Source organism: Pelophylax lessonae (genome assembly GCF_965119305.1).
Source record: "Pelophylax lessonae genome assembly, chromosome: 6".
Taxonomy (NCBI): Eukaryota; Metazoa; Chordata; class Amphibia; order Anura; family Ranidae; genus Pelophylax; species Pelophylax lessonae.
This window is the reverse complement of record NC_138773.1, coordinates 95,954,715-95,966,808: the sequence shown is the minus strand read 5'-3', so window position 1 is coordinate 95,966,808 and position 12,094 is coordinate 95,954,715. Positions and strand designations below refer to the sequence as shown.

At 40.3% G+C, this 12,094-nt stretch overlaps 1 protein-coding gene across 1 annotated transcript in view; it reads left to right on the top strand.

Moving 5' to 3' along the window:
• Nucleotides 1-12,094, top strand: part of LOC309558636 (uncharacterized protein) — a 526,969-nt gene that overhangs the window by 407,197 nt on the left and 107,678 nt on the right. The window contains exon 9 of the mRNA XM_082261702.1: nucleotides 6,017-6,203. Within this exon, the coding sequence (XP_082117828.1) occupies nucleotides 6,017-6,203 (187 nt within the window). The remainder of the gene's footprint in view (nucleotides 1-6,016; nucleotides 6,204-12,094) is intronic.

Below are 12,094 nucleotides of genomic sequence, written 5' to 3'. Positions count from 1 at the left end.
AACTAAAAACTTGTATTAGACAAGAATGGGACAACATTCCTATTCCTAAACTTGGGCAACTTCCTCAGTCCCCAGACATTTGCAGACTGTTATAAAAAGAAGAGGGGATGCCACACAGTGGTAAACATGGCCTTGTCCCAACTTTTTTGAGATGTGTTGATGCCATAAAATTTAAAATCAATTTATTTTTCCCTTAAAATTATACATTTTCTCAGTTTAAACATTGAATATGTCATCTATGTTGTATTCTGAATAAAATATTAAAATTTGAAACTTCCACATCATTGCATTTTGTTTTTATTCACAATTTGTACAGTGTCCCAACTTTTTTGGAATCGGGTTTGTAATATAAAATATGTTATTGCACTGCCCAACAGATAGTCTAAATTAAGTATAATAATAAGCAACAATACTATACACAAATCAAAAATTGATAAAGTGCTAGTGCAAACATAAAAAGGACAGTGCTAATAGTGCAATAAATGTGAAAATACCACAAGACATTTGGTCCCCTTGCAAAACTGCTTAGTAATACTTCTTCTTTAAATTGTGCACCAAAAGAGTCTCTGATACAATAATGTGCTTCATATAATAACACACAGTGTTTCTCCTGTCCATATCCTGTGCTCCATTGACCAGGTGCAGTGCATGCTCACCTCGATCATAGACCCACAAGTGGTCAAAAAAGCATAATAAGATTACTATCTGATGCTCAGGTTCCTTTTTTAAGGCGATGCGTTTCCCCTTCTAAAGTGGCTCCACACTGTTCACAAACAGCTTCAAGGCAACATGTGAAGAGAAAATGCTTTCAATAGTGCAGTACAAGAAAACAACAAGAGAAGGGCGCACCGACCTTATGCATTACCACTTAAAAGTTTATTAAAATCAAAGAAGGGTAGCGTACAATATACTCACAAACGGGTGGCGATTTTGGCTCTGAGGAAGAGGGTCCTCCCTCGAAACGCGTAAGCCACATCAGGTTTTGAGGACGCCATCACGCTATCCAGCAGTAGAGAAGTGTCCTGGAAGCGAGCGGTGGCCATTTCCTATATGCTTGTTCATATGCTACGTTTGTGAGTATAATGTACGCTACCCTTCTTTGATTTTAATAAACTTTTAAGTGGTAATGCACAAGGTCGGTGCGCCCTTCTCTTGTTGTTTTCTTGTAGTGCCTTTTGGATACCCTTGGTCCTGAGGGGGGCAGCAAGACCACTTCTTTTGTGTTATAAAACCGCCTAGAAGATTCATCTTTCCGCATACCACTTGAGCGCAGGAGAGATATTGTTGTTCAATAGTGATGTCGCGAACATAAAATTCGCTGTTCGCGAACGGCGAACGCGAACATCGGCGAATGTACGCGAACCGGCGAACATTGCGAACCGCCATAGACTTTAATAGGCAGGCGAATTTTAAAACCCACAATAGTAATGGAAAAGTTGTTTCAAGGGGACAAACACCTGGACTGTGGCATGCCGGAGAGGGATCACACAAAAAAAAGTTCTTAAAAATTGTAATTTTTTGATAGAGAGCCAATTATTGGAAAAATTAAAAAAAATAAATAAAAATAAAAAATTTCTTTGGATTTAGCATCTGGGGGGTATAAAAAGTGTACCTGTGAAGTTTCAGCTCTGTAGCATGTCCGGAACCAGAAAAAATTACGAATTAGGGTTAGGGCTAGGGTTAGGGTTAGGGCTAGGGTTAGGGTTAGGGCTAGGGTTAGGGTTAGGGTTAGGTTTAGGGTTAGGGTTATTTTTATGGCTAGGCTTAGAGGGTTAGGGTTAAGGTTAGGGTTATGGTTAGAGGGTTAGGGTTAGGTTTAGTGTTAGGGGCTAGGGTTAGGGTTACGGTGAGATACTTAGGGTTAGAGTTAGTAGCCCTACCCCTACCCCTCTAACTCTAACCCTAAGCACTAAAGATAACCCTAACCTTAGCCCTGACCCTAACCCTAGCCCTAACCCTAACCCTAAACCTAACCCTAACCCTAGCCCTAACCCTGATTCTATTTTTTCTCTGGTTCTGGACATGCTACAGAGCTGAAACTTCACAGGTACACTTTTTAGACCCCCCAGACAATAAATCCAAAGAATTTTCTTTTTTAAGTTTTTTTTTTTAAGTTTTCCAATAATTGGCTCTCTATCAAAAATGACAATTTTTAAGAACTTTTTTTGTGTGATTTGGTGTCTAGGGGGTCTAAAAAGTGTACCTGTGAAGTTTCAGCTCTGTAGCATGTCCAGAACCAGAAAAAAAAGATAATTTTTCTGTAGAGCAGGGATGGTGGGAACCCCTTTTACACCTATATGATCTTTTTTTCTGGTTCTGGACATGCTACACATATATATATATATATATATATATATATATATATATATATATATATATATATATTAAAAAAATATTTAAATACCAGCCCTCAAAGGGGCTTTTGGGGACAATATATATATATATATATATATATATATATATATATATATATATATATATCACAGAACAAAAAAAATTACACAAATACCAGCCCTCAAAAGGGCTTTTGGGGACAATATATATATATATATATATATATATATATATATATATATATATATATCACAGAACAAAAAAAATTACACAAATACCAGCCCTCAAAAGGGCTTTTGGGGACAATAGATATATATATATATATATATATATATATATATATATATATATATCACAGAACAATAAAAATTACACAAATACCAGCCCTCAAAAGGGCTTTTGGGGACAATAGATATATATATATATATGTATATATATCCAAAAAAAACCTCAAATACCAGCCCTAGGAAGGGCTTTTTGGGGTGCTGTCCTTACAGCAGGAGTGTACCAAGAACACTGGCTAACAAGACCGGGAACTGTCCCCAGCTATAACAGCAGCAGCAGCACCAGCACTTTCCCTGCTCTCAGTAACACAGAAATGATCTAAGATGGATGCTGCCCTTGCTTATTTATAGGAGGTGGGAGGGTGTGGGAGGGAGGTATGCTGATTGGCCTGGAATGTGTCTGTTGACTGGGATGTTCAGGGTCAAAGTTTGCCTCAATGATGATGTATAGGAGGCGGACCGAACATCGCATATGTTCGCCCGCAGCGGCGAACGCGAACGTTCGAAGTTCGCCGGTAACCGTTCGCCGGCGAACCGTTCGGTACATCTCTATTGTTCAATAGTGCAGTACCAGGGTTACTTGAATAAATAAACCACACACCCCCAGCTTCATACAATGCATACAATGTTCTCCAGATGAAGCCATGTGCGATAGTGGCATAACGCGTAGAGGTGGAGCCTGGCGGTGGGATCACTTATATGGAGCACGTGAGACCTGTTGGATTTTAACTTCTATAAATAATAAATAAGTCGCGCTAAAGAATGATGTCATTAAAGTGAAAAGTGAAAACAAATATAATAATTGGGTATATTAAATGTCCTTGAATAAGTCCATAAATAATGAAAAAATTATAATATATGCAGGAAATTAAGGAAGTGTCCACTGTGGAAATTCCTTATGGTAATGTGCTTACCAGAAAACCGTGAATGAATTGCCAAGAAATCAATGCAAATCAGGATCAGGATAGCTTGATGTCATTGACCTCCAAAAAGCCTCTTAATCTTGCAATGAAGTCTCTCAGGAAACTCAGGTGTAGTGAAAATTATGAAATAAAAAACATAAACGCTATAGCGTAAAACCAAAATAACAAAAAAAGGTGATATAAAGAAAGAAAATGCACTCACAAATATGGGTGCATCGCCTTAACCAGTGACAGTGTGATTGTGCACCGATAGGTGAGTCATGCACATGCAGGTACTTCTTACCAGAAATCAGATAATAGAAAACACAGCTAAAGAAGAATAAATCCTCAGATAGTGCCAAGGTAATGCTGACAGAAAAGGGGCTAATGATCCACCACCAATCTCAGCGCTGCTTACCAGATCCACTAAGGTTATGCACATATAACCAGATGCTCAAATGATGGGCATGATGTTTAAGGGAACAAATGAACTTCAGGTGGCTCCAGAAGTAGGTTCAGGATATTGGCAACTCAGACGTATATCAGCAATATAAAACAAAAGAAGGGAATGCCATAGCATAAAATCCAACAGACATTTATTAAAAAAACCAAAATTACACTCACATGCAAGAAGAATAAGCTCTCATAAGATAATAAAGTCACCGGCCGGTCGGCTAAACTCGTCCGTACTCCCTGGATACCAGGGGGTGACGTCAGCACGCAGTGACCCGATGCGTTTCGTCACAGATGACATTATCGAAGGTACGGGCGGCGTGCTGATGCCACCTATTTATAGGAACCACAACATAGAGACGCCCAGACTTGACAACCGGAACTTCTCTATCGGCCATCTTACTAAAGGGAATAAATAACCACGATTTGGCAGAAAACCAGGAAGTTCACTGTGTCCGAGCCGGAACTTCTCTTTCGGCCATTTTACTAAGGGGAAAATACCTATGGATGACAGGAAACCATTACATTCACTGCGTCCACGAAAAAAGCCCCAAACGGCCTAAGTATACAAAAATGCATGCAAACACAAAAGGGATTGCACTTACATATAAAGGATAAAGGAATAATGGAATTGAATCTCTTAAAAACAAAATAAAGGCTATGAATCAATATATGCTAAATTCAGATTATCAAATAAGGGCATAAAAATGAACCAACATAAATCAAAAATAAACATATTAATAACAACAATGATATACAGAATGAAAAAAATTTGTTATGACACTAAAAACTTTTTTTAACCTGTGTCATATTTTTTTAAAATAAATGTGAGTGCATTGTATGGAGCTGGGGTTGTGCGGTTTATTTAGTCAAGTAACCCAGGTACTGCACTATTGGAAGCATTTTTTCTCTTCATATGTTGCCTGGAGCTGTTTGTGAACAGTGTGGAGCCACTTTAGAAGGGGAACCGCATTGCCTTAAAAGAACCTAGGCATCAGATATTACTCTTATTAGGCTTATTTGACCCCTTGTGGGTCTATGATGGAGGTGAGCATGCACTGCACCTGGTGAATGGAGCACAGGATATGGAGTGGAGAAACACTGTGTGTTAATGTGTGAAGCACATTATTTTATCAGAGACTCTTATGGTGCACAATTTAAAGAAGTACTACTGAGCAGTTTTGCAAGGGGACTTTCTGTCTTGTGGTATTTACACATTTATTGCACTATTAGCACTTTCCTTTATATGTTTGCACTAGCACTTTATACATTTTTGATTTGTGTATAGTAGTGTTGCTTATTATTTTACTTAATTTAGGCTGTTGGGCAGCGCTATTACATATTTTATATCATTTCACTGTGGATGTGGGAACACATTAGGTGAATTATTATTAGGCGGCAGCGCATAATCACTTTTAGGTTATTTAAATATTGGTTTACTACTCACATTGGCAGGGTTGCAGGACACCCAATTAGGAAGGAAGGAGTCAAACAACCAGATAGTCAGGCCTGCAGAGAATTTCCATCCCCACATAGATATAGGTCACACTTGATGCTCATTGAGGTGGTTTTTCAGATAATCCTGTGCTGGGAAAGTGGTTGGATCCCAATGAAGAATATGTGTGAGAAACCAAGCCCCCCAAAATGGTTATTAATTGCAGAGGCACCTGTGTGGAGGAGCATGCTTGAGTTTATCTTTTACATCAAGGACTTGTTTTCATTGATTATGAAATGCATGTATACACCATCAACAAGTTTTGTGGCACTAACAAAGGCCACTTCCTCGGGAAGATGTGGATAAATAGTTTAGGCTGAAGAGTGGTGACCCATTCTGTAGCTTTCAGTGGGTTTTTGCACACCTGCTAGGTGTCTAGAAGCAGTCCACATCACAGTTTTCTTCTTCAAGTACATGTACCATGGGATCAGGCTTACTTCTAACACACCATTCAATCCATAGATTTAGTTCTAATTATTTTATTTCCAGACTGCAAAACAGTGGCTAGGCATACATTTTGTCACACTAAGTTGACTTTGTTCCTCCAGGAAGAAGAGTGTGTGTTGGAGAAAGTTTAGCCAAAATGGAACTTTTCCTGTTTTTTACTGGCCTTCTGCAAACCTTCACTTTCTACCCACCTCCAGGAGTCTCTAGAGAGGATATAAGTCTTAAGCCTGGCACTGGATTCCTTTTATTCCCTTTGCCACACTTAGTATGTGCAAAGCCAAACTACTAGTCAAGAGCCACAACCAAGAAGTGACAAGAAGAGGTTTTACATCCTCCCAAAGAATGGATGAATATTTTGCCTAAAGGGAACATGCAGTCATTTTAGTATTGCTTTTTTGGATAACCATGTAGATCATCTTGATGTAAATCATATTGCCGAAATATGTTAATGTTTTAAAAGCCTTGTTGTAATGTATAATTTCTAAGTAAGTACATGAAAGCAACTAAATTTCATCAGTTTATGTGTAGGATCTGTGCCATGTTTTTCAGATCTTTACCCACTGAAAACAATGCATTATATAATTTTAAATTTTTTTCCCCTAAAATTAAAACTAAAACATTTGCATACGGCATAAGCATCAAAAGCCCAGGTAAGTTATTGTCATTCAAATTTTTATTAATCCAAAACTGGTGGAAAGTCAACAGTTTGTGCCCTCATCAACTTGACTTAAAGTGATTGAAAATCCTCTCATATACCCAGTGAAGTGACTATCCTCACATATAAACAGTGGGCTTGATTTACTAAAACTGAAAAGTCTGGTTGCATAGAAATCAATCAGCTTCCAGGTTTTTTTTTTTTTTTTTGTCAAAGCTTAATTGAACAAGCTGAATTTAGACGCTGATTGGCTTCCACAGCTGCACCAGATTTGGCACTCTGCAGTTTTAGTAAGGCCGGTTCACATTGGTGCGACATACGCTTTGACTTTGGGAGCACTTGTCGCATGATGTGTATAAATCAATGGTTCCCTTCTAACTGGTCTGACACATGTCGGTCCGACTTTGAAAAAGGTTCCTGCACTACTTTGGTCCAACTTCAGCCCATTCAATATCTTTGAAGTCGGATCAAATTATCATCCTAACTGATTTGATTTTGGCATGCACCTTTTGTTCTATGGATCTTTAAGAGGAACTCCCCCCCAAAAAAATAAACAGTGGGGTTCTCCCCCAATTCCATACCAGGCCCTTTGGGTCTGATATGGATCTTGAGGGGAAGCTCCAGGCCTAAATTTTTTAAAATACAGTAAATGAAGTGGGGTCCTTCCCAAGACCATACTAGTCCCTTCGGTCTGGTATGGATTTTAAGGGGAACCCCCATGCCAAAATAAAAAAAAATGGTGTGGGATCCCCCCTACAATCCATACCAGATCCTTATCCGAGCATGCAACCCGGAGCCATCACAACAGTGGGAGCTAGCATTGGGAGAAGACATCAGCGGATAGAGAAGAACTGGAAGAGGAAGAAGACAGCAGAGGGACAAGAACCAGAGGAAGAAGACAGTGAAGGGAGAAGAACCGGAGAAATAAGACAGCGGAGGGAGAGGAACCGGAAGGAAAAGAGTTTTCCAGAAAAAGAAGACACGTTGGAGCTACAACATACTCATTCCCATGGGGGGGGGGGGTGGGATCTGGGGGCCCCCTTGGGAAAGGGGGCTTCCAGATTCCGATAAGCCCCCTTGCCCGAAGACGCCCCTTTATTCCCATCAACATGGGGGGAAGGTGCTTTGGGGTGGGGGGTTGCAGAGCCCCCTTGCCCCAAAGCACTCACCCCCCCATGTTGAGGGCATGTGGCCTGGTATGGTCCAGGAGGGGAGGTGCTTGCTTCCTGACCTGCTGGGCTGCATGCTCGGATAAAGGCCTGGGCACCCACACACACTTTTTTTTGGTGTGGGGTTCCCCCTTAGGATCCATACCAGACTCAAAGGGCCTGGTATTGTTGGATCAAAGTCGGATCCCGTCGCATGAAAGTCCAAAATTTTAATTGTAAGGCAAAGCTGGATCGGAAGTCGCCTAAGGCCAGATTCACATACAGTATGTACAAATTGGATGCGGTTTTCACCACATCCAATTAGCATGACATGCGAGTGTGACAGGCTCTCAATGGAATGGGTTCACACATGTCCAGGATGGCTGTGGTTCGATTCCCAAAAGGAGGATCATGTGCGTTTTTGGGTCCGGTTCAGGTGCGCATTCAGGCATAATTTCGGACCTGAATTGCACCTGAACCAAACAGGCCGCACATATATGAACCCGGCCTATGTCCAGCCCACTGGCTCTGTGTATACACAGAGATTAAACAAATACTTCTACATAATTTAAACCTGTTTATCTGCAGCCATCTGCCCTCTACATCCATTCAAAGTACAGAAATTACATGTTTATCCAATTGTTTTACATTATATATGTTGTACAAAAAACATGTGCTGCACTAAGTTGAGATATATACAAATATGTTAATAAATAAATAATCATATCAGGTACACAGTGCTCATAAAAATACAAATGTATCAAATAAAGTGAAAAAGTCCCACAGAAAAAAACCCAACAGAATAACTATGGATGATAAACAGTGTAAAAAATATAAAGAAAAACTTCTATAAAGAATATTTGTAAAAAATGAATTATTGCTCATATACTGTGTAGCAAAGGTTTTGGTGCACTTGCTGGTAGTGATGAGCCGAACACCCCCCTGTTCGGTTCGCACCAGAACATCTCGAACAGGGGAAATGTTCATACGAACACAAACATGAAAAATCACAAGTCCTCATTTTAAAGGCTTAAATGTAAGTGACTATTAATCACCTGCTGGTCAAGGATTCAAACCCACAGCCTCTCAGTCTCTCACTTGCTAGCCTGTTATTCTAAAATGTACGCCACCAAGGCAGCTGAGCTGAGTAACCTCTCTGCCTAACAATTCTCTATCTGAGTTTGACAGCTCTTTCATAGGGATCTGACATCACCAGCGCCCCATAATCCATTGCTTAGGTGCAGTGAAAAAATTACTGACGTCACTTCAGAAGGGGCGGGACAATTAATAGGTTTTAATTAAAATCCATAATTAATATTAATCACCCACTGGCCTGAGGATTCAAACTAACAGACTTTAATTTGCAAGTCCGTTATTCTACCAGCTAAGCCACAGAACCAGCTGATTAATCTTGGACTCTCAATGGCTAACTAACTTCTATCTGAGTTTGACAGCTCTTTTATAGGGCTCTGACGTCGCCCCATAATCCATTGCTTTAGGTGCAGTGAATAAATTACTGACGTCAGTAATTTATTCACTGCACTTGAGCAGTGCATTGTGGGATTGCTTGTGACGTCAGGTCACTATATAAGAGCTGTCAAAATCAAAACAGCTCATTCCGCGGAAGCGTCTGGAGAAGCAGGAGCTTCTTCTTTTTTTTTTCTTTCTATTTTTCGGGCAGACGGGCGACTATTCATCGGGGGACATTATTTTGTTATTTTTTAATAAAAGACTTTTCCAAAACTGGGTTTTATCATTATTTTTTTTTTGTACACTTTTTTGGTGAATGGGAAGGGGTACCATGTACCCAATATTCATTCACATAGGGGGGCGGGATCTGGGGGTCCCCTTGTTAAAGGGGGCTTCCAGATTCCGATAAGCCTCCTCCCGCAGCCCAGGGTTGTGGGGAAGAGACCCCTGTCCCCATCAACATAGGGGCAAAGTGCTTTGGGTTGGGGGTCTGGTATGGATTTTAGGGGGAGCCCTTTATTTTAAATTTAGGCTCGGGGGGACCCCACGCCGTTTTTTTCAGCAATACTGACATAAACTGATACAAACTGAAGTGCCTATATATATATATATATATATATATATATATATATATATATATATATATATATATATAACTATGATCTCAACAAACTAAAAAGCAAACATCTCTCTCCCTGCTAGCAATATATTATTAATTAAAAAATGCCACTTATAAATCACCTGCTGGCCAAGAGATTCGATCTCACAACAATCGTAGTTGCAGATCTGGTATTCTACTAGCTACACCACCCTCATGTACTAACTAACTCCTATCTAACCCTTCACACAGTGGGTGAGATAAAAGTTAGGGACATATGTGGTAGAATGCCAAGCTTGCTATGATAAGAGCTGTGAGTTCAATTCCCCCTGCCAGCCAGTGATTTATTTATTGGAATTCACAAGTCAGAGAGTCCAGGATAATGCGGGAACTCAAAGTTCCTGTGAAGAAGCCCATTTGTTCGTCATTTGACAAAAGAGCAAACAGCCAATGTTCGAGTCGAACTTACGTTTGACTCGAATTCGAAGCTCATCCCTACTTGCTGGTGGGTACACTCTCAAATTGAGAGATGGAGGTCTCATATCAACATCCCTCTTAGGCTGAAAATAGCTTCCACAATGTGTCAATCTCCTTATTCCCTTGACGTAGTTCTAAAATTAGAAGGTTTATTTTTTGTTTTTTGTTTTTTTTTATCTTCATTTAATGAATTAAGGTAAAAAAAAAAAAAAAGTTTACTCTCAATGGCATATGCTTGTAAATGTGCATACATTTGCATAAATATGCACTGAAACAGAAATGTTTTACCTTTGGCTTTTCTGCCATCTCCTGGCAGAAAGATCCAGTGTAGAAAAGAGTATTTGAATACACCTGTGTGTATTAGCAGACCAATATGCTTAGTCTCAAACAGCAGTATCTTACACCAACCACTTGGGATTGTACACCCCAATAAAACCCATCATACCATAACAGCATACTTAAAGTGATTGTCAAGTTTTGTTTTAAAAAAAAATAAACAATAACAAACATGTTATACTTACCTCTGTGCAGTTGGTTTTGCACTGACAGCCCGTATCCTTCTCTTATCAGGGTCCCTCGTTCCTGCTCCTGGCCCCTCCCTCCTATCAAGTGCCCCCACAACAAGCAGCTTGCTATGTGGGCACCCAAGCCAAACTGCAGCTCTGTGTATGTCCATTCAGACACAGGGCTGCTGTTCGGCCCCACCCCTCTCTCTCCTGATTGGCTCACTGACTTTGTTTGACAGCCGTGGAAGCCAATCAGGAGGGAGAGTCCAAGGACAACCAAGGGACTCGTGGACATCGCTGGACAGGAAGGGGGCACAGGCAAGTATTAGGGGGTGCTGTGGAGGCTGCTAGATACAAAAGGCTTTTTATATTAATACATAGACTGCATTTAGATAAAAAACCTTCCTGCCTTTACAACTCCTTTAAATAATAAAGTAAACACAACAAGGATTGTGGGAAAGTTTAGGCCACAAGTTTTTCATTGGGTTTACATTTATTTTAATTATGAAATAAACTTTAATCTTAAATACCAAATAGAACCGCTGTTAACCATTAACAGACAAACATGCTTGGTCACCAAGACTTAAAGAGGTAGTAAACTCCACTTTGCAACTTTTATCTATAGGTGAGCTTATAATAAAGCTTACTTGTAGGTTTAATAATATCTCCTAAACATGCACTGTTTAAGAGATATTTACATGTTTTGCACACGGTGATGTCACCAGCACATGCGCACAGTGTGGGTGGGGCCACTCGCCCTGCACATGGAAGCACCTTTCACACGGAGCACTCTCATCAATGCCCGGGACCAGGCGGGGGCTGCGGACACATAAAAATCAAACATTATGGTGTTTCCCCAACTCAGATATGAGCTGTACACTGCATGCAGTAATTAATTACACAGAGTCCTTCTGTGGAATGCTGTCCTGTGTCACTACACACACTTTTCCTGTGTATATTGCATTTAGGAAGGACACTGCTGAGCCTATGCCCAGTCCACCATTCCAATGTACCTCTGCCACCTCACTTCCAGTGATAGAGTGGGGTCCCATTGGGCACCTAGTGCAGACCTCATGCATGAACTCATTTTCCTCCTTCTCTCCTGTACCATGCGGCCAAGCTTGTGGGTTTCTGTGATGCGGGTTAAGTTCTGATACTTTTGGGAAACTGATCCCTGGAGAAGAAGCTAAAGCACTGACCCCCTCACTATGGGAGGACCCTACACCATGCCAGGTACCACACATTACCCCATAAATATGGACTGCGATGAGATAAAAAAAAATAAATCGGAGGGAGGGTTGGAGAGCAGGTCAAAAGATCCAAAA